This window comes from Leptodactylus fuscus, chromosome 2 (assembly GCF_031893055.1).
Source record: "Leptodactylus fuscus isolate aLepFus1 chromosome 2, aLepFus1.hap2, whole genome shotgun sequence".
NCBI classification, from domain to species: domain Eukaryota; kingdom Metazoa; phylum Chordata; class Amphibia; order Anura; family Leptodactylidae; genus Leptodactylus; species Leptodactylus fuscus.
This window is the reverse complement of record NC_134266.1, coordinates 99,733,172-99,756,264: the sequence shown is the minus strand read 5'-3', so window position 1 is coordinate 99,756,264 and position 23,093 is coordinate 99,733,172. Positions and strand designations below refer to the sequence as shown.

The following is a 23,093-nucleotide window of genomic DNA, read 5'->3' as shown; positions in this document are numbered from 1 at the left end:
CCCACACCACGTTAAAGTTCACAGAATTTTCCTCCAGACTGTTACCATTATATCTACAGGAAAGCCGCCAGCGTTTCCGTAGATATAATAAATAGGAAGCTCTTTTACCTCTCCTTTCACTTCAAAAAAAAAAAAAAAGCTGCATTTCCACAACGTGGAGCCTTAGACTGTTTTGGAAATCGCAGCATGTCCGTACTGCAGTTATAGAACTCAGTTTTCTGCCATGAATTATAGTAAATTTGTGAAGCCCTTTGTCACTGCCTGAATTCGTAAAAATCTGACAAGCGCTCAAAGAAGCAAAAATATGGCGCATATTTGACAAAGTGATGTGTGCAGGAGATGCATTACATCTACACCAGAAAACTAGCATAGATGGATTAGTAAATTCCTCTCAATATAGGCAGCCATACTAATTTTGAAAATTTTTCACTAAAATGTTTATTTAAACTGCTTCTTTCGCAGAATTTAAACATATATAGCCACTCAGTAAGGCTAGGTTCACACCTGCACCTGGGCATTTTTCATCCACTCTAGCGTCAAATATATTTATCACTATTAATTCACCGAAACAATTATGCATTAGCCTTGGATGTAGATGGAAAAAGAGATTTGTTGTATGTTACATGCTAAACTAAAGAAAGTCGAAATATTAGAAATTCTTTAGTTGAACAATTAAAAAAAACCACATCAATCCTTGACCATATGACATCAAATCAGTTTTTACTTTACACTGAATATGGTCTAGTACTTGGATTACTCAGATTCGTCAAGCAATTTTTGCCAATTTCTTAGATTTACAGCGATTTAAAGCATAAATACACTTTTGGACTTTTGATTTTCTGGCAGCATTGTGTCTAATAAATTTTGTAATATACTCTACTAACAAATGTTGCCTCCTTTCTGTGAAATCTTGCATTTCTTTATTCTTCTTCTTCTTGCTTCTTTATTGAAAGCTGTTTCTGCCTGCTGTCACTGTGTATGGTATACAGGCTTGGATGTTAGAGAAAATGAGGGTGAGGGAAAGACACTTTAAACAGAACTTGGGTGTTATAACATGTTGCAGTGCTATCTATATTATTTCCAGAGATATACCTGGTTGAAAACACTGTTACTAGAATATTTATATGCAGTTCTATAATATTTGATATAAATATCCCATTTTCTCTCCATTTTACACAGCCCTGTAAGACATACACAGTTACGCAGTGATAGCAGAAACAGCTCTCATACAGAAGTATATGAACAAAGAGATGCAGGATTTCACAGAAAGGAGACAAAATTTGTTAATGAAGTATATTACAAAATTTATTATTGACACAAATACTGCCAGGAAAGCAAAAGTTAACAGTTTAGTTATGCTTTAACCTCTTAAAGACCAGGGCATTTTTGGTTTTTGCATTTTCATTTTTCCCTCCCCACATTCCAAGAGCCATAATGTTTTCATTTTTCACATGATGGCTTATTAATTGTGAAACAAATTGTACTTTCTAATGACACCATTCAATATGCTGTGCAATGTACTGGGAAGCTGGAATAAAATTCATAATGAGGTGCAATTGGAGAACAAAAATGCATTTGTGCCATTTTCATATGGGTTTAATTTTTACAGCATTCACTGTGCAGTAAAAATGACATGTTGCCTGTATTCTGTACGAACACAAATACCAAATTTCTATATAAATTATAATATATATGTAACTAACTTTTTCATATTTACATGTATGGAACTGGGTGTGGCGTCTTTTAATGCAAGACAAGAGGATGATTTTACGGATAACATTTGGGGAAAGATCTGATGGTTTGTTCACTTTTTATTACTTTTTTTTATAGCAGGCAAAGTGAACTTATGTTTATTTTTTACTTTGAATTTTTTTTTTTTCCTTTTGTGATCAGACCCCCTAAGTACCTTGAAACCTAGGGGGTCTGATCACTCATACTATTCACCGCAATAATGTGTACCTCTCTACTACACGCTGCCTCTGTCAGTGTGCAATAGATCTAATGCAATGACAAGCCTGGGAGCTTTCAATAAAGCCCTCAGATGTCATGGCTACCGATCACTGCCCTCTCATGAGGGCGCAGCCGTCACAGTTTAGACACAGATGTCCCGTTTGACCATGGCATCTAAAAGGTCCTGACTGTATTACACAGCCGGCATCCGTCGTGCGTACATTCTTATGTGATCAATGACGTACAGCATTGGTTGTTAAGGGGTTAAGCACTGCAGTTACACGGCAACAAACCAAAGAAAATTAGTTTTAAGCTTTAGAACTAAAAATTTAATTTTAGATTTAGCACAGCTACATCAAAACGTTTACTATTACTTTGTAATAGTTAGTCCATGTCCACTGGTGTGGCACCCTCGACATCTCTAGATTTAGAATTAACCAACTCCCTACGAATTTCGTTAGAAATCTGTGAATGATTGTGGATTCGTAATAGTTCGAGTAAGGCCTCTTTCTGCTCCGAGGACATATCTTCCTTGTATCGTTGGCAGAGGGCAAGAAGACTTTGATGCCAAAGTACTGGGAGTTCTCTACGATCCGTGCGGAACACCAAGAAGTGGAAGACAAGGGCATCAAGAACCCGGAAAGGAAGAGCGTACTTCTTGTCTATCAGAAGCCGAAGGAAGATACTGTTTGCTCCATTATAAGGCATTTCTGCAATCTTCAGCATAGCAGCACTGTAATAAGTGAAACAAAGTAAAACAAGATGTTAGTATGAATAAAAAAAGGGGGGTTGTTTGTGCCAGATGTTTATGGTGGGAGATTATCTGATGTATGCTGCAATATAGGTGTATGTAAATGTATACTGCACAGTAAACCTGTAGACAATAACTTCAACTTCACTATTCTAAACAGTAAATGTGTATGCAAGAGCACTTTATTTTCACAATTTCGATTTTCAATTTAGCCCCGCCCACTTTTATGTTGACTCTGCCCATTCTCATTCATTTTTCATGTGCTCCCACACAGTATAATCCTCCTAAGGAACCCGTACACTATATGTCCCCCCCCCCCCCTCCATCTCTCCTCCAGTTTCATATAACCCCTTCATCTGCCCCCAGTTTCATGTCTCCATCTCTTCCCCAGTTTCATGTTCCCCCATCTCTGCTGAGAGCTTCATGTCCCTCCATTTCTGCCCCCAGTGTCATGCCGTCCCCCCTTCATCTGCCCACAGTTTCATGTTCCTCCATCTCTGTCCCCAGTGTCATGCCGTCCCCCTCCCCTTCATCTGCCCCAGTGCCATGCCATCCCCCCCTTCATTAGGTTCCACCTTAATGTTTAAAACAAAAACTCTTACACTCCCCTTCCAACGCTCCCCCGCCGCTTTCTACACAGTCCGGCTCACTCGTATTGTTGTAGACACCATGTGACGTCATCACATCGCGGTTACACATACAGAAGCCGCAGCACAGCGTTAAAAGCAGGAGCTGGCTGTGACAGCTCCTGCTTTAATCGCTTGTGTGTTCAACTCATCGGCGTCCTCCGGGCGGACATACCTCCCACCGACCGGGACGGTTGGGAGGTATGCTTTAGGCGACCCCTGTGTTTTGGTCGTTCGACCACCACCGGGGTCGCGACCCACAGGTTGAGAACCGCTGTTCTAGATAGTATTTCATAAAACAGTCAGCTGGGCAATAAATGAATTCTAGTTTACAGAATTACATAATTTAATTGTTTTTGAGTGACATAATTGCTGGTTCTCTGCTATTTTACACATCGGAGATTCATCAGTAATGCCTGTGATCAAAGTTCTGATACTCCATCTGCGGCCGCCTCAACTATTGTTGTGGGAGCTGTCTGGTTAGTATGTTATCCGGGAGCCTTCTGAAGGTTCCCAGGCCTGTCATAGTATTAGAATTATTGAGGCTTTTGGCAGGCCTCAGTAGTCATAAAAGAATGCATAGATTGCAATACAGTTGTACAAGTACGGTACAAATGATCTTATGATCGCAGTTTCAAGCCCCTGGAAGGAAGTGGAGCTATTTAATAATTTTTGAAAAGAAGTACAAAATTTAAAGTTTTATGTGGCAGCAAGTTATACTCTAGGATATAGGATAAATATTTTTGATAGGTAGTAATGAGCCCCCACTGAAGCTGGGAACAGTGGGTGTTCCTTCCACATAAGCTGCGGTGAATGTAGCTGCATTCATTAAATGGGAGCACTGGAAATAGCTGTAGTACATGACTTCTCCAGTGGTCCCGTCAAAGTGAATAGAAGCGGGTTATGTTTGTGTTCACTGCAGCTACATTCACAACAGGGGTAAAACACAAAGTCAAGTGTCCCTTCTTTCACTATCTGGTGCTTTAAAAAACAAACAAAACAAGCACAAGAATAAAATAATTAAATAACTGACAGTCAACAGATTTAAAAAAGCAGCTACAAGAAACTGCTGCTGAGGAAATCAGACCGTACCTTGAGTGAAGAACTGGTATAGAGCATTTAGTTAGGATACTTCCAATGATCACAGCTTCTCTCAGGGTACAAGTACCAGACTCACAGAGAGGTAAGAGGATTCCTAGTTGGAAAGTTGCAGATTACTACATGGTTGTAAAGTAACCAGTACAATGACATTTATACAATAGTGACTTTGTTCTTCTGTCCAGATTAGTAACATACTGAGGCTCGTTCAGAGCATTTTTTTTGTGTAGTACATGTGTTGCTCTTACGCTAGGTTCACACTAGCGTTCTTCTTTCCATTCTGTGCTTTCCGTCTTCTGCATGCCAGAAGATGGAAAGCACAGACCGGGTCCGGCCGTGAGCGTCTTATGCTCTCCGCCGCAAAACCGGATTTTTTTTTATCCGGACACAGAGTACTGCATGTCCGACTGTGTCCGGATTATAAAACCCGGTTTCGCGGCGGAGAGCATAAAACGCTCACCGCCGCTCACGGCCGGACATCTCTCTCACCCATTCAAATGAATGGGTGAGAGAGACTCCTGCAGGTTTCCGTCTCCTGCCTCTGTTTTAGGCAGGAAACAGAAACCTCAAGTACGGAGTTCACAACGCTGATGTGAACGAGCCCTTAGTTCCTAAGGCCGGGTTCACACTTGCCTTGGAGTCTGTCGCAGAGACTGCTAAAAATTGGCAAAGCAGAGAAAGTAAGTCCTGTAAGGAGGAGTTTTTTTTTCTCCATTTTTTTTTTTTGCCAGTGTTGATGTATAAATAGCATTATAAAGTCCTGGCAAGCCAGAGTACATATTGCTGTATTGCTGAGTCATCTCAATTTTTTTTTTTTTTTTTTTTTTTTTTTTTTATGTAGATTGTGAGCCCCATGTAGGGATCACAATGTACGTTTTTTTTTTCCTAATCAGTATGTCTTTGTAGAATGGGAGGAAATCCAAATAAACACAGGGAGAACAAAACTCCTTGCAGATGTTCCTAGTGGGGGATTCGAACCCAGGACTCCAGCGCTGCAAGGCTGCAGTGCTAACTACTGAGCCACCGTCAAAATATCAGTACAAATACATTTGTTTTATATTATTAATTTAGAAAGAAGTTACTAAATATGCTTTTTTTGGCAGAAATATATATTATATATCAACATTACAAATTTTGTTTGTAAGACAGGATTGAGTTGAGAAATTTACAGAAGTCTTATTACAAGTCAAATTTACCTTTGAACCAAGCACCAGGTTTGAATAGAGCCTTTTTAAGAGCCATGTAAAGGTGAAAGTTGAGACGTTTGTACTCTGTAATGTCATCTCTCACACGTGGAAGCAGAACCAAATTATAAAATCGTTGCGCCATGTGTTCACGCAAGTTAGAAGAAAAGATTCTGAAAGACAGAAAAATTAGAGCATAAAGACCAGTCTGACATGACACCGTTAGAGGAGATTGTATATACCGTATTTTCCAGATGATAAGATGCACTTCTTTCCCCCCAAATTTGGGAGGAAAATGGCTATAAGAGGGGCAGAGGAGAGGAATTGCAACATCGCCATGCTCCCTGTGTCCGAAAATGCCCAGTCTACTAATATTTTTCCTGTACGGCGAACATCAAAATCAAAAGTGCCAAATCGTCATTTTTTTTTCTCACCGTTTTGCCTCTGATTTAAATAAAAGGTGATCTAAGCAATAGACATTTCGCAAAATGGTATAACTAAAAAGTACATCTGGCCCCGCAAAAAAACCAAAACGCTCCATACATCCCCGTACAGCTGCAGGGTCACCTGTCAATATGGCCTCGCAGCTGTTGCAAATCTGCAACTCCCATATATTAAATAGTTTACCATTTTTTGCTTCAAAATGTTTTCCCCTATTTTCTTCCTCTAAAACCTAGGTGCGTCTTATAGTCCGAAAAATACGGCAATTCTAGTCACAGAATATTACAGCATACCGTGTTGCTTGGTACATTGCTGCAGCAGTCCAAGATTCTGGTTCAGTAATATATAGAATTTGCTCCCAGTTTGCCAAAGCTGGCACGATTTTGAAGGCTTTGGGTAGTTTACCACTCCGGTATGTAGATAACACCTAATGGGGAGAAAATAAGGCTTAGTATATAATATATCTCCAAATATGTACACAAACAAGAAAAATACTACATTATTCATTGGTTTAATTGGAGTCAGAAACCTGCAGGTCCAACAATGGTAACAGGTTTCTGTTAGTAATAAAAGACAATTATCTTTTACAACCAGTGCAGGACCCAATGTGAGGCGAGGTGCCTTTAGACCTAATTTAGACATAAAAACCTGACAATCTAAATAAATGTTTAGTAGAGAGGGTAACAGTATAATTTAGGAGCATAAAACTTTGTAGCATAAACCGGGACTATATCCTCAAAGTGAAGGGAACACAAATTAAATGGCTAAAAGGCTAGAAAGCATAAAAAAACAACATGGCCTAACGAGGACCTTTCACCACCTAAGGGACATGCGGTGTAATACACCTCTAGAAAGCCGACAGGGCGCTGAATTTAGCACATTATCGGCTTTCCCGTTCTGTACCCCCAGTGAAAAGCTATCGGTGCTGGTAATGCAGAGACTGTTACCTTTCAGTACAAAGTTGTTTGTACCATTGAAAGGTCTGTAAAACCCCATTTACACAACTGTATTTTGCAGGTCCGTAACTGTCTAGAGTTGTGGATCCACACAGTATTAAGGTTAAATTGCCGTGTTGCAACTTTGACATATTTTACTGGATTTTGGGTTGCAGTTTGGACACTGTCTCTAAAAGGTTCGTCATCACTGCTCTAGGGAATCTAGGGATACTGTAAGCATGGGTGAAGACTTCGAAAATGAATTTTAATGTAGACAAATGGTAATTTAGAAAAAAATAAATAAAAAGGGTTAAGCATTTAGATCTAAGAAATAAAAAAAAAGTATGATTATGTAGGGTTGGGCAATTAGTAAAAAAAAAAACAAAAAAAAACCATGACAGTGACAGTGACAAGGGGACATCCTCTATGCCTAAGGGAAAGAACAATTCACTGGCAACATACCGTATTTTTCGGACTATAAGACGCACCTAGGTTTTAGAGGAGGAAAATAGGGAAAAAAAAATCGTAAAATATTTAATATATGGGAGCTGTAGTTTTGCAACAGCTGCAAGGCCACATTGACAGGTGACCCTGTAGCTGTACGGGGATGCATAGAGTGTTTTTTTTGCGGGGCCAGCTGTACTTTTTAGTTATACCATTTTGGGGAATATCTTAAAAAAAAAAAAAAAAAAAAAAAAAGATCACCTAGTATTGAAAAAAAACCCGGTGGTATATGATATATATATATATTTTTTTTTTTCTAGGGACAGGAGGTGATTTAGAACTTTTATTTATATTTTTAAAGCTTTTTTTTTTTTTTTTTTTTACTATTTTATTCTCCCCCCCCCCCCCCCCCCCGGGGGCTTGAACCTGCGGTCACTTGATTGCAAGTCCCATAGACGGCAATACAACTGTATTGCCGTCTATGGGACATTCTGTCTATTAGTATTACGGCTGGTCATAGAGACCAGCCGCAATACTAATACAGCAGTGACAGGCCTGGGAGCCTCATTAGGCTCCCGGCTGTCACCCGAACAGGTCGGCTCCTGCGATATCGCCGCGCAGGAGCCGGCCTGCAACTTCACAGGTACGAAGAGGCCACCGATACTGACTTCACAGGGGGAGAAGAGGCCACCGATACTGACCCGGCATCCGCTGTACTAGAGAGGCGGATGCCGGGGAGGGATAGACGCTGGCACAGGTGCCGGGCCTGAGACATCGCTGCGCTCCACTGTCCTGCATGAAGCCAGCGGCGGGGGGACGGAGGAGCGGAATAGCATCACTCCTCCCGCTGCTGGCTTCATGCAGGGCAGAGGAGCGCAGCGATGTCTCAGGCCCCGGCATCTATCCCTTGCCGGCATCCGTCTCTCTAGTACAGCGGATGCCACGCGCCACATTCGGACTATAAGACGCACCCTTCTTTTCCCCCCAAATTTGGGGGAAAAAAAAGTGCATCTTATAGTCCGAAAAATACGGTAGATAGATTCTTTACTGCAAAAACAGTGGTGCTATGGAACTCAATGCCACATGAAGTGGTGATGGTGGATATATCATGCAAGCTCAAAAAGGGCCTGTATGCCTTTCTTGAATGGACAAATATTACAGGGTATGGTTTTTAGAGTTTGGCAAACATAAGTTGATCCAGGGTTTTATATGAATTTTGTGGGCCAATTGGCATCAGACTCGTGAGGGAGGGTTGCCTTCCTCTAGATGAACATTGTAGGGTTATAGGTTGGATTATAGGTTCATCTACTATGTGACACTAATTCATTATCTCTAATTCAGCATTGTAGATATTCAGAACAGAGACCACAAACAGTTATAAAATTTGCCCTGAAGTCAGTGATTTTGAGGTAAGTTGTATAGTTGAAGGGGTTATCCAACAGTAGATATTGATGGCCTTAGGAAAGATCATCAATATCAGGTTAGTGGGGGTCCAACATTCAACTCTCTCACCAATAAGCAATTACAGCAATTGTACAAAGCTGGAAAAAGACAGTACAGTATTTTGTGCAATGTCTGTGCCAAGGGTATGGGAGCGGAGCACAGTCACTGCATAGTCTACTGAACATTCTGCCTTAAGCTACATACAATGTGCGATCATCAACTTATTGGTGAAGGTTTGGGTGCTAAACCCCCTACTAATCTGATACTGATGACCTACCCTACCCTACAGGTCATTACAATCTGAATAAGACCTTTAATCAATCCCTACGAAATCAGACACTTAAAAAAAATAAAATAAATAAATTTAGTATACACCCTACTTCTTTAACTCCTTTGTATACTTCTAACACTCTAGGGTCAAGTTGGGGCATTAGTCTTCCAGGAACCTCTGACATTGCTGACTCTACTTCTGTTTGCTTCTCTGTGATCTTTTCCATGATTATGTCAGCGAGGGTTCGTCTAAAACAAAGAAGAGTTCTTATAATTTAGTATATTTACACTTAGCACGACAATTAATTGATTTTACATGCAGATCTATTGCTACCCAGAAAATCTACATTAACTCTTAAAGAGATTCTCATCTCATAAAATGATGATATATACCTAAAATACTGTAGCCCATTCACAATGGACATGAACATAACCAATCACAGGAGACTGATACAGCTAAGTGCTCCAATCGCCCACACCACAATGCTCAGTATCTAAACACAAGAAAGTGGCAATAGACTATTGGTGTTACTTAAAATGCTCACTATAAACCTAGAAAGATTTCTCAAGGGCTGTACTTTCCAAAATGTGGTCACGTCAGGGAAAACCATATTAGTGGCCTGTCAGGGGCTCTACAGAAGTGTCCAAAAACCAAATAGTGCTTCTTCCCTTGTATGACCAGCTGCGTGACCAAACAGCAGATTGTTGTATCCAAGATAATCCACATAATGTGATACGAGTACAGTGTTATACCTATGGGCATAAACTGCTGTTTAGGCAGAAGTGAAGAAGTGGTATGTGGCTTTTGGAGTACAGATTTAGACTGTTTGGTTTTTGGTTGCCATGAAATGTGTGCACAGTCCCCAAGTGGCCTGTAAAGTGGAATACCCTAAGAAGTGACCCAGTATTGAAAACTGCACCCTTAAAAGAATTTATCAAGGGTTATAATGTTCATTCGTTTTTTGCACAGCAGATGGCAAAAAGTGAATATGTAAGCATTCAATTCTGGTGTGTTTTCCCCCCATAATATCTAAATCTGAGGTGTACCCTGATGTACACTTGCACAGGTAACACAATTCCCTGCCTTCTGCAATCAGTTTTGCCCTAAAGATTTGGAGGAAGGGGAGGTGTTTGTTGTTGCATAGTACAAGAAATAGGGAGGGGTTCTTTGGAGTTTTTGGGTGATGTATCCATATGAGGGCTTGTTTTTGTTGTGGGATGTGATGCCACTATTTCTGGGGTGGATATAACTTATTGGCAACAGTTATTAACACTTTCAGAGTTACAAAAAATAAAAAATTTGGGCATTGCTTTTAATTATTTTTTCCTTTAACTGTACAGCATTACCAACAAGTTATCTTTATACTATGGTATATGATTACAGCAAAACTCAATTTACATATTTTTTTAAGCATTATTCATATTAACAAAACAAAAACCCCTTTGTGGAAGAAAAGAATAAAAAAAAAAATTATCAATTTTTTGCATTGCCATCTTGAGGGCTTATTTTTTGTGGGATGAGCTGTTCTTTTTATTGGTACCATACTGTGATACTGACTTAAGGCTGGAAAACCCCTTTTTATTTTATGAAAGTGGATAACTCCATTAATCCCTTCACGACATGGGCATTTTTCAATTTTCATTCTCATTTTTTTTTACTCCCCCCCCCCCCCCCCCCGCTTTGACCAAGGCGCTTAAGGGGTTAATGCCTGTGATAGGTGCGTTCACTGACCGTGGATATTAGCGTATGGTGTCTGCTGTTTAAAACAGCAGACACCAAGCAGCAATGACGGCTGCCCCGCTCCCGAGTGGCTGCCATAGTTAAACACCCGCCATACTAATACAGCGGATGTCGGGAAGGAGTTAAAGAACTACAAAACAAAGTAATATAGTGACAAAACTTTGCTGAAGACAATACCTTAACAAAATACCTAGAATTCGTAGAAAATAGAGGACACAGAAAGAGCTTGACAGACATAGTAAACATTATAAATCACTAGAAGCTAAAAAGAAAAATTCAGCATAGAGATTTGTGAAGAGTGAAGTTGCGTATAGTGGAGACTGTATAGCAAACATAGACAATGTAACCCAAAGATTTTGAATTTCCTGCTGTAGCAAGGTAAACTGTTGTTTCCAGGACATATTCACCAATTCCTCTAATGAACAAAAAAAAAAAAAAAAATGAGCCCGTTACCTTAGTGGTGGATTTTTATTCATGAACATTTCAATAGCTCTCTCATCCTCAGGATTCACCTCCACGTCCTCGCTGTAGCACCCTGCATCCATTGAAGCAGCCTTCTCCAAAGTAGGCCATTCATCATCCTCAGAATCAGAATAGTCATTTTTACTCTTGCAATCTATGAAAGAAAAAAAAAAAAAAAACAACAACAAAAAACATTATAATAAATAGTATTATTGACAATATTCAGTCAAAGACATTGATGGTACGATTACACCTTGTAGCCATGACTTATCATACTCACCATGGCAAACTGGGTGGCCACACCAGTTGCCATTGTCAATAAAATGTATTCCACACTGTAGTGATTCAGTGACTTTATAACCCCTTCCCATCACAGTCAATTTTTGACTTCCTGACAGAGCTTGATTTTTTTAAAAAAATCTGACATATGTCACTATGTGGTAATAACTTTGGAACACTTTAACTCGGAGTATGAATTTATTTTTTTTAATTTTAATTTATTTTTTTAAAATTTCAAGAACATTTCCAAAATCCATTTTTTCAAGGGACTAATTCAGTTCTGAACGGGTTTTAAAAGTCCTCTGTTTTAGAAACTCCCATAAAGCTCCTCATTTTCAAAACTGTACCCCTTAAAAACAAAACAGAATATAAAGAAACTTAACCCTATAAGCGTTTAACAGGAAGAGTATTAAAAGTGCAAATTATCTACATTTCTCTAGAATAAAAGTTTGAAATAACTGTTAAGCACAGACATTAGGTATCCGAATGTCCGAAAACGCCCAGCCTACAAATTTATAAAAACATTTTTTCTGTATGGTGAATGTCATAGTGAAGAATCCCAAGTATCAATATACAGTTTTTTCGTTGTTTCTCCTCCCACAAACATTTCAAAGCAATAAATAATAGACATTCCTCAAAATGGTATTCTTCAAAAAGTGCACCAACCTGGCCCCACAAAAAAAAAAATTAAAAAAATGACACCCTATGCATCCCTGTACACTGAGATATAAAAAAAAAAAAAAAATATGGCAACTTTTAGGAAACATTGTTCAGGTTCATAAATGATGCCATTAATAACGACAATTTGTCCTTCATACACTAAGGCCTCATATGGCTCTGTGAACAGAAAATTAAAATGATAATGTTTGGAAGGCAGGGAGTCAAAAACAAATCAAAAAATTCCTGCGGTGGACAAAAGTTTAAATCAAAATTTCATAAAGGTGACTGTTCGTATACAATGCCAAGTTGCATTTGACAATGCTGCAGGTGTCTACTCTTTCAGAAAATACATGGGAAGGGGGTTAGTATGATTTTTTTTTTTTAATGTTGCAATTTAGGTTTTATTTGTCATCTAAAAACTAAAAATTACCCTGACTACCAAATGAGCAAAATATCTGAAAATCCCTGGCAAGGGATTAAGAGACAAACGTTATTGTTTGTATAATTAAAAATTCAACAGTGTCCCAATATACTTTCTATATCAATTCTCTAACTATTCTCTAGACCTCTACTTACTGTCATTCATTTGACTTAATTTGCCTTAAAGGGGTTGTCCGGGATGAAAAAGCTGAAAGCGAATGTGGATAGGGGATGGCTTCCAGGTTTTTGGGGTTTTTTTGCACGGACACAAAATGGACATGCAGCACTTTGTGTCTGGCCAAAAAAAACAGTTTAATTGCAGAGATGTTACATACGGACACCGGCGGTTTGCTTTTAAAACCTATTCAAATAAATGTGTTTTAAAACTGACCGCCATGAAGCCGTCCCCTATCCAGTTTTCCTGGGAAATAGAACAGAGACCCAGCATGCGATCACGGGCACAAGTGTGAACACCCACTAAAAGAAGTGACTAATATGTACATTCGGTACTCCAAATTCACTACTATTTTCCTAGGAGCTCCCATGTCATTACTGGTGTCTTTTTCCTCATAAGTTCTATATGCTTGCAAATAGAGATGAGCGAATAGTATTCGTCGAATACCTCGCTCCCATAGGAATGCGTGTAAGCGGCCAAACACCAAGGGGTTAAGCTCAGTGAATATTTGATGCGCTTAACCCCTTGGTGTTCGGCCACTTACACGAATTCCTATGGGAGCGAGGTAATAGATTGAATACTATTCACTCAACATTACTCACAAACTTACAAATTTCCTTCCTGCTGCAGCCAGCTTTTCCCTAAAGATATGGTATAATTGATTGAAATGATTTTTGGGTTTTTGTTGTCACATTTTATCACATTGATTTTTTTTATTTTTTTTAAATTTTGCTGGTTATTTGAGGGATGAGATAGATTACTTTGTAATTACACCATTTTGGGGTGCCTATAACTTTCTGACTAAATTGCATTATCGCTTTCTTAGTGGGTTTAAAAAGAAAAAAAAATAAACTTGCATTGTTTTATTTTACCTTTTCATTTTTTTGCTATTCAGCACACTGTGATTTTTATTCTATAAGTTGGTACAATTAGGGCAGTACCCAATTTATTATTTTTGGGTTACTAATTTTGCAGAGAAAAAAAATTGGGGAAACAAAATTGTTTTTGCAAAAAAAAATTTATTTTTAGGTTGAGGACTTCTATTTATGCACTTGTGTGTCTCTGGCAGCCCAGGGATCAGGCTACAAAAATACAACCTCCTAACAGGTAGCTGGGTCAGTATAAGTGGCAAAACCCCTTACATGCTACGGCCATGTTTGACATGGGCATCTAAGTAGTTAATCCAAGCTCAGCTCCACCTGGGTGTGCTGTAGCAAGGTGTACCACTCCAGTGGCTGCCCGCTCAGTGTCTGAGAGCACAGAAGGCTTCCGCTGTAATAGTACTATATGCCTTAAAGGGCTTGTCCACGATAAACTTCTTCTTCCAGCATTGGGCTTCAAACTTCTAGGCATGCGCAGTCAGCTCCTCCATCGGGCAGAGCTGACTAAGAATGCCCGTGGCCATTTTCTTGTGGCCGCTTACACAGTAAGATGGTGTAAATGGCCACAAGAAAATGGCCGCAGGCAAGCGCAGTTGGCTCTGCCCGAGGCCTGATGGAGGAGCTGACTGCGCTGGCCTAGAAGTTTGAAGCCCAATGCTGGAAGAAGCAGCTGGGGATTTCTCTCACAGCATTGGGGACGCCCATAGTGCTGCGAAAGAACTCATTACCATACAGAAGAAAACTGGGATTTCTACCGAAAGGTAAAGGTAGGAGAAGAATAGCCTTTCTTAAGGCTATTCCTACGTGTTAGGGAGAAAAAAAAGGGAATCCAATGATTGGAGCCCTTTAATGAGGTAGATTGGGCCGCGGTGGTGAAAAAATAAAATCACTCCCTTGTGCTTTATGAGGAAGTATCACGGCGGCAGACTCCCTGTAAATCTGTTGGGTTTTCTTCCCAATTTCAACCATTTAGAATTGTTTTCCAGCTTCCCAGTACAGAAAATTAAATGACACCAATGTGAAGAACCAAGTGTAGCAAAAAATAAGCGCCCATTAATGGAAAAAAAAAAAACTGGCTGTGTCCTCAAAGTGTACTAGATAAATGTCTCCTTGGCACTATCCCTCCAGTCACTTACCTAAGACAGTGGTCTTCTGCTTGGGAATCAAGCTGCCAGCCCCATGTTCAGCCTCCAGCTCCTCCTGCTGAATCCGGGCCTGCTCCAGAATCCTCCGGGACAGCTTCTCATCCACATAGCCATCATCTTGTGATTCAACTCCTTGGCCCCGTCGCTTTACCCTGGTGGTCGGTCGGACTGATCCATCCTGCAGGATTTGTTCTGTCAGACCCGCGTGTCTGGAGGCTGAGCCCCGTGAGCTCCGCTGTTTCGGCATCTTCACACACGTGTAGGACAGAAGCTACAGCGCATGCGCTTTGTCGAACTTTTGTAAACGTCACTCAATTCACGCCCCTTCAGTTCTAATATTGTGGACACTAGGCCTGCAAGAGTTATTAGGGCGGCCATTTTGTTGTAGCCGCCCGTGCTATGTTTTAGTTAGAACATACTACGATAAAATGGTCTAACTACTGCAAGTACACCACAAGTGAAATATATTTGGGGTTGCGAAACATATCAACGTAATAGCTGTGCGCTGTTACGTCATTTCCAAGCGCCACTTCCAAAAACATGGGTGTTACCTGGTAAGTAAATAATGAGCAGCGCCGTTTAGTCAGTGATATAGAATGCAGACTGCATACAGAGATTGGACAGAATGGAACCTTCTGTGTATCCCCAGAGATCTCATTCCTCTAGGAGATTTTGCTCATACAGCTTTACAGCTTGTAGAGATGGTTTGTCATGTTTAGGCTCTCTCCAAACCGATTGTTTTGTGACCTTTATGGCTTGGTTTTTTTCACCCTGACTTTTTATGCAGTTTTGGGTGTTTTTTCCGTCTCTTTTTACATTACTTCATGACTTTTATGTGTATGTCATGAGTATTTCCTGATGGAAGCCACAGATGCATACTCTTTTTTTAATAGATAAGTGTCCACGTTGACAAAAAAAACCCAACAAAGACTATTGGTTTAATGAGAGCCTGTGCATCACTTCAGACACTGCAATGTGAAAACACCCATAGGCTAAGGCCCCACGGGGTGTCCCGTAGCAGAAAAGCGCTGTGGAAAAAACGTGGCGCCAGCACATTTTGGTTTTTCCTGCAGCGTTTTAAAGAAGAAGTTCACAAAGGTTTCCTCTGCGGACTTTCCGTTTCAATTAGGGTTAGTTCACACGTAAATAACGTGTGGCTTATTTTGGCACCGGAAAAAAAAGCTTCCTAATTAGGAAGCTTTTTTTGGATCTTCTTTTTGTAAAAACAGCTTTAAAAAAGCCAGGCTGTTTTCCCCTCCGGTAAAGTGAAAGGGCTGAAAAAACTGCGTCACGTTTTTTTCCACGTGTATTTTTGTAAAAAATAATGCACGGTTTTCGCCTCCCATTCACTTCTATTGCTTTCTTCAGGCGGAAAACGCCTGAAGAAAGGTCATGTCGCTTCTTTTTCTCTGCTAGCAGAAAAAAAAAAAGCTAGCAGTCTACATAGACCACTATTGTAATGGGGCTGATTTTGAAGCGAAATCCGCTGTCAAAATCAGCCTCTTTGCCCCCGTGTGAACTAGCCCTAACATTGTATGGAGGAGGATTATGACGTGGATTCCGCTGTCAAAATCCTCCTCCATATCCCTGTGTGAACTAGCCCTAAGTAAACCGCCAGCTAACGTGCTGCGATTTCCAAAAACGCACATTGGGGTTTTTTTTGCAAAAATGACAACTCTTGCACTTTGCTTGCTCCGTTTGTTAAAGCTGGGCAGATGCAGGACCCCTGAGTATAGCAGGTTTATTATAACTTGCTGGCAAGCTATAGCTGAAATCTATGCAAGTTGCTGAAAAGCCTAGATTTCATTTGTGGTACTCAGGACCAAGCAAGATGCTTCAGAATAATTCATTGGATTTTCCAGTCCCAAATTGACTTTTTACACTGATGATCTGTCCACAGGATAGGTCATCATTACCTGATATAATCTTAATGTTTATAATGAAATCACTTTGAACATATGACATCACTATGGATGCAAAATCACTGCAGCCTAGTTACTACATCAGAAACAGGTTTAGGGTTGGTTCACACTAGCGCTTGTATTCTGTCCGCATGGAGACACCCCCCCGGACAGAATACCAACGCTAATGCAAGCGCTGTGCAGTTAAGCACACAGAGCCCATAGACTATAATGGGTTCCATGTGCTTGCCGCGCACTGCCCACACAATTCATTCGTGCGGGCAGTGCACGGCAAGCACACAGAGTCCATTATAGCCTATGGGCTCCATGTGCTTTGCAAGCACATCAATTGCAATTGCATTCCGTCTGGGGGGGACTCCTTGCGGACGGAATACAAGCGCTAGTGTGAACCAACCCTTAGAGTAGTTTGTGTTTAAATTTCTTACATGCACACCAAGTTCTTGTGTTTGAGGTTATATATTACTTAAAATCATGTACATGTAACTTTTTACTATTCAGTGTCGCACAGGTACCATTAGCAGAAGGGAAAAGTGTACAGCAGACTGTAGAAATCCTTACTCGTAAGTTGGAGCAGCTAGGGGCTGAGAAACAAGGGACGTTCTATGTGGACTGTGAAACCTACCACACTGCAGGGACCAATGTGGGGGCAACAGGTAATAGACATTTCACACTACATAAATCTGTGTCATTATAGGGTTGTGCCATTATGGACACTTATACCCTATCCACAAGTCAGGAAATTAGTGTGCAATCGTCCAGTTCCCAGTGATTAGTAAAGGGAACAAAAGTCCCCCTGAGGCTGGAAACGCCGCGATTTTCATGTGAATCCCATCCCCACTTTACGGAAAAAATTGTAGCACATACACGCTGCGATTTCCAAAACCGTTGCGGTTTTGAAAATCGCAGCATGTCAATTATATCTACAGAAACGCCGGCAGCTTCCCCGTAGATATAATTCTAACAGAAAGTCTGCGGAGTAAAACTCTGTGAACTTTCTGTTCAAAGCACTGCGGTAAGAACTGCCATGCCGCAGTTGTTCCCGAAGCACTTTAGCGCTGCGTTTCCGGCCCGTGGGGCCTTAGCCTAAAGCCTTCTTGTGAATGTGCTAGCATGAAAGACGCTCCATTCTCTGCTATGGAGCTGCTGGAACTGTAATCTCCACATGCCATCAGCCTCCCTAAGGAGAATCGAGCACTGTTTTCGCAAGCTCACTGATGTTTGATTCACAATAAGGCTTTAAAGGGGTTGGCCACTTTCAGACCAATACTGAGAAACAAATGTTATTGTTTGTATAATAAAAATTCTAAAATTTTCCAATATACTTTATGTATCCATTCCTCACGGTTTTCTAGCTCTCTGCTTGCTGTCATTCATTCTGCTTACCTCTAGTGGATGAAATTCTGGTCATGTGATGGACACACAGGTGCACAGCTCGTTACAGTCACAGCACAGTAATTAGACATCTGCCTGGTAATGAGCCATGCATCTGTGTTTCCATCACATGACCATGGATTACATGATCATTAATTACATGGTCAGAATTATATCTACTAGAAGTAACAGAATGAATTAAAGTAATCAGAGATCTAGAAAACTGAGAAAATGATGCAGATTGTATCTTAGAAAATTGTATAACTTTTTATTATGGAAACAGTAACTTTTGTGGGTCAATAATGCTCTCAAAATGGCCAACCTCTTGGGGCAGCACGGTGGCTCAGTGGTTAGCACTGCAGCCTTGCAGCGCTGGAGTCCTGGGTTAAAATCCCGCAAAGAACAACATCTTCTCCCTGTGTTTGCGTGGATTTCCTCCCATTCTACATACTGATAGGGAAAAAAATGTACATTGGGCTCACCATCTACAAAAAAAAAAAAGGCCAACCTCTTAAAGGAACTTTTAGGGCTAGTTCACACGTGGGCAAAGGGGAGGTTTTTGACAGTGGAATTCGCTTCAAAAACCTCTCCTTTAACATGGTGGTCTATGTAGACCACTAGCTTTTTTTTTCCTCCTAGCGTTTTCCGCCTGAAGAAGCGACATGACCTTTCTTCAGGCGGAAAACGCCTGAAGAATTGCATAGAAGTGAATGGGAGGCGAAAACCGCGCGGTAAAAAAACGCGCGGTTTTTTGCACACAAAACCGCGCAGTTTTTTGCAAAAAACCGCGCGGTTTTCGCCTGCAGTTTCTATAGCACATATAGGGAAAAAAAAACCTAGCGAAAACCGCTAGCGAAAACCGCGTCAAAAACCTCGTCAAAAACCGCGTGGAATGCAAAAAACAGCGGCAAAAAAACTCCTCGAGGTTTTTTACCTCGCACAAATAAGCTAGGCGGTTTTCACGTGTGAACTGACCCTAAGTCTTTCCCTGTCCTCCTGATCACTGGGGGACCCAGCGATTGGACACTTATTCCCTGTTGACATCCTCTTTAAGGCTAAGTCAGAATTTTTTTTTTTATTGCAGATGTTTTTTTGGTTTTTTTTTTAGGCAAACCCAGGAATGCATTAAGCAGAAGGGAGATGTATAAGTGTTTCCTTTATATTTCCCATTCCTTTTTATAGCTACATTTGGGTTTAGCTAAAAGAAATGCAGCTTTTCTGCAATGTGGAGCCTCAGATAGAGCTGTGCAATTATGACCTAAATTAATTAATGGCACTTATTTACTGTAGGTTGCACTCGTTCTTATTTTACAGTGTAATTAAAAAGGTTGTCCAGTCCAATTTTTTCTTTTTTTTTAATTATGCTGGGGAGGTAAAAAAAAACAAAAAAAAACTCACCTATTGTCCTGTGTCTCCTAGTGCAGTCCGGTTTTGCATCTCCTTTGTTTTCCCGGAAGTCCCCCACACACATGACCGCTAAGACCAATCAATGGTCTCAGCGAAGGACAAAGGGGCGACCCCTGCCTAATAAAAAAAAAAAAAAAAAATAGCCTGGACAACCTCTTTAAGTGTTCTTATCATGAGTTTAGTCTGGGCCAAACCAAAAATGCTACTATACTGTGGGGACCTTTCAGAGTATAATAAGTGACAATTGTTTCTCTAGAGAATACTGCATGTTCGGGATTTGTCTTAAACAAAGAATTTGTAGCAGAAATCCCAGGCTAACACTGTTCTCTGGTGCTTATTGTCATTAACGTGTGTGACGTGATTCATTATTTTCTTCATCCTTTCTATTACCTGCACTGCTAATATAATTGAGTGACTTTTTTTTCTCTTTGCATTACTATGATCTAGGTCAGTCTGGGAAGCTTCTTTACATTATGCACTGCTCAGAATACCCACTCAGTACCTTTGCTTTGTTTGAGAATGGTCCCTGTTTAGTTGCTGACCAAAACCTGGATGTACTGATGATAAAACTAAAAGGGTTCTTTCAAAATGCTAAGGCCAACAAGATGGAGGCACGTGGCACACGTTACCAGTATTGTGATTTCCTTATCAAGATTGGTACAGTTACCATGGGACAAAGTGGTCGAGGGATATCTGTGGAGGTACTTCTATTTACTTTAACCAGAAATAAAAAAAACATAAATGTGTACTTTAACTTCTGTCATGTCTCATTTTTATTCTGCTAACACCAACTACAGCACTATGGGAGCAGTTTAAAGTAGCTGGGGGTAGTGATAGACTCCCTTTAAACTTTCATTATGGCGCTATAGCTGCAATACAAAGCCAGAGACGTATTTGTTTGCATTCTTGCGGACTGCAGTTGTCAATTAAACGTTAATAACAATCTATTTTGGGAGGCAAAAATTAGCAACTTTTGCGTTTCCCTCACCACTTTTTTTGAGCAGGGTTTGTTGAGTGGTGTGAATTCATGGTCATTTATGGCAGTTGACTTTAGATTCCAGTATGCAGGCACATATCTCCGTGGAGGGTGCGCCTGGTTTATGAAGAGCTGTGTGACGTTTTGGGTGCAAGGGATATGAAGACCTGGCATTGAAAACTCCAGTCTTCATAAAACTGCCCTTATGTGTTAGACTGGATAACTGCAGCATAAAAAGTGATTAGAACAAACTTCTGTATAGGTATTTGGATAACTTTATATTTTGAGAAAACTCTGTTACTACTAAAAGTTGTACCAAACTAATTTCTACAATTCTATCTTTGTCAGGTGGACTACTGCCCTTGCGCTGTGCCAGGCGACTGCTGGAACCTGATGGTGGAATTTATGCAGAGTTTTATGGGCAACCATGCACCAACTGTTCCCCCTGTATTCAACTCAAAACATGATGCGCTGTATACACCCGCAGACACCATGATGCAGTACATGGAGCTGCTTAACAAGATCCGCAAGCACCAGCAGGGCACAGTAACTGGAATGAGATTATAACAGCACCACATCTTTTTTGTATATTTTGTTTTGTTTGTTTGCTTAAAAAATTGTGCTGGGCCTTCTTCACAACAAAGGGTTTTGGTAGGAGGAAGGGTATTTCATTAGAAACTCAGTTAGGACTCTGAATATCTGCTTCAGAAGGAAGGGTGGCTTAGTAAACATGCAATTTTAATTATTTACTTGTATTTCCAAAAAGGCATCTTTCTGGCATAAATGTAAATGAGTGTACAAAGTAAGTAGAGCCATGAGAGGTGTGTTGATAAAATTCCATTAGTTTATATAAAACATTTTATTTTTTTGTTAAGGTTTGAAAACTGATAGATATTGAGGTGTACTTTATTTGGTGTATTCTAGTTTGTCTATGAACTAAAGATAAAACTTGATCAAATGTAATCTGTAATGGGATTTCGTTCAGTTAGTAAATATAAGAAATGTTGTACTATACCTCAAAGAAAAATGGTTTTATCGCTTATCAGTCATCTACTACCTGTTTAACTCCTCAATTCATTGCTCAGCCCTGTTTTCAGTGTAGACAGACTACAACTCACAAACAGATCAAGATACATTAGGAGAACAATAAAAAAAGGATGCAAAATTTTATATTGCAACTAGGCCACGAACATAACATCACTGGACTGTAAAGTTGAATCCCCTTATGGAATTCATCTATGGGTGTTGTAACCAAATGCGGTTGTAAACTGCTGTGTCAGTACTTCCTTCTTTCTTTGAATTGGGGAATGAGTTGTTTGATTTTTTTTTTTTTTTTTTTTTTATATCACTGTATCCTGGGAGCTATAAAATTATGTGAAGGCTTTGTCTTTTGCAGGATAACCTGCTTTATTTTGCTGGGCAGTATCCAACAACTCTGAAATTGTTTTGTGTGTTTTGTATTTTTGGCATTCACTGTGGAGTATTATTGATATGTTAATGTATGCACCATATAAAAAAACAAAAAAACTTTGATAGTCTTCAGTAGTTGATACCTTTTTAATGGCTAACTCATAATGATGACAAATTGCGACGTTTCGGAACGCTTCGGCTCCTTTATCAAGTAAATTTAAAACATTTAAGAAGGATGCATATTTATATACAGAAAGGGCACATAGGGTTAGAATTCCAGCAGGAAGGGGGGGGGCATTAATAGTTAGCCATTAAAAAGGTATCAACTACTGAAGACTATCAAAGTTGTTTTTTTTTTTTTAATATTTCCAACCCACTGGCTAACACGGTACAAGAACGAACATTTTCCTTATACTGTAATGCACCAGTCAGCACGATTACAGCAAATATATCATTTTATAATTCTGATATACTACTTTTATGCAAACACACTATTTAAAAAAATAATAATAATCATATTTTTTTGTCACCATTTTGTGAGAACCATAACTCATTGACATACTCATTGGTACAGTTTTGGGTTATTTGATTTTTTTTGATAGGAGAAATAGTCTCTGGCTGCATCTAACAAACAACTATATATGCAAGGCAGCCTTCAGCTCATGTTGCAACCACCAGCCCTTTGTGACTGTGCAGAAAGAAGGTCTGGTGACTGAGAACACCTGGTGAAGGTTCAGGCTTGTATGGTGTCTAAAATTACACATATACAATTCTCATTGCTATAAAGGTAAGATATAATGTATTTTATGTTCAGTGTATAAGTGTGTGCCATTGTACGATGTCAAAAATAGGAAGGCATGAGTGTAAGAGCCATTTCAAAAGGCCATGTCCATTTCACATTACCCAGCCTGACTGCAACTCTTCTACACTGAATTCAAGGTCAGTGCTGACATTTACTGACTTAAAAAGGAGTGTGTTTTAAATGGGCATAATTTTTAAGATTGCCCCAAAATAAGTGGTATAAACTTAAGACTAGGCAGTATAAAATTAGGAACCATTCTGACTGCAGCCAGGCTTAATGAGGGTGGGACTCTTGACAGTT

At 39.9% G+C, this 23,093-nt stretch overlaps 2 protein-coding genes across 2 annotated transcripts; one reads left to right on the top strand and one right to left on the bottom strand.

Annotated features, from left to right (window-relative positions):
- Positions 1 to 1,946: 1,946 nt before the first annotated feature.
- Positions 1,947 to 15,185, bottom strand: BYSL (bystin like). The gene is made up of 7 exons (XM_075264321.1): positions 14,897 to 15,185; positions 11,337 to 11,499; positions 9,253 to 9,391; positions 6,344 to 6,477; positions 5,622 to 5,782; positions 4,420 to 4,522; positions 1,947 to 2,683 (listed from the first exon to the last, which is right to left on the bottom strand). The coding sequence occupies exons 1-7, from the start codon at positions 15,150 to 15,152 to the stop codon at positions 2,335 to 2,337; spliced, it is 1,305 nt and encodes a 434-aa protein (XP_075120422.1). The 5' UTR covers positions 15,153 to 15,185; the 3' UTR covers positions 1,947 to 2,334.
- A 204-nt stretch (positions 15,186 to 15,389) lies between these two features.
- Positions 15,390 to 22,197, top strand: MED20 (mediator complex subunit 20). The gene is made up of 4 exons (XM_075262697.1): positions 15,390 to 15,459; positions 17,326 to 17,480; positions 20,053 to 20,306; positions 20,930 to 22,197. Exons 1-4 carry the CDS (start codon positions 15,446 to 15,448, stop codon positions 21,146 to 21,148), a joined length of 642 nt encoding a protein of 213 aa, XP_075118798.1. The 5' UTR covers positions 15,390 to 15,445; the 3' UTR covers positions 21,149 to 22,197.
- Positions 22,198 to 23,093: the final 896 nt, after the last annotated feature.

Bases quoted from the DNA above. Each gene is read 5' to 3' on its own strand.
- BYSL (XM_075264321.1), bottom strand. From the start codon at position 15,152: ATGCCGAAACAGCGGAGCTCACGGGGCTCAGCCTCCAGACACGCGGGT. The intron at 9,392-11,336 runs GTAACGGGCTCA...TCTTTGTTTTAG, and splicing joins AATAAAAATCCACCACTAAG to ACGAACCCTCGCTGACATAA. The intron at 4,523-5,621 runs GTAAATTTGACT...CTTTCCAACTAG, and splicing joins ACCTGGTGCTTGGTTCAAAG to GAATCCTCTTACCTCTCTGT.
- MED20 (XM_075262697.1), top strand. The intron at 17,481-20,052 runs GTAATAGACATT...ACTATGATCTAG, and splicing joins GACCAATGTGGGGGCAACAG to GTCAGTCTGGGAAGCTTCTT. The intron at 20,307-20,929 runs GTACTTCTATTT...TATCTTTGTCAG, and splicing joins GTCGAGGGATATCTGTGGAG to GTGGACTACTGCCCTTGCGC.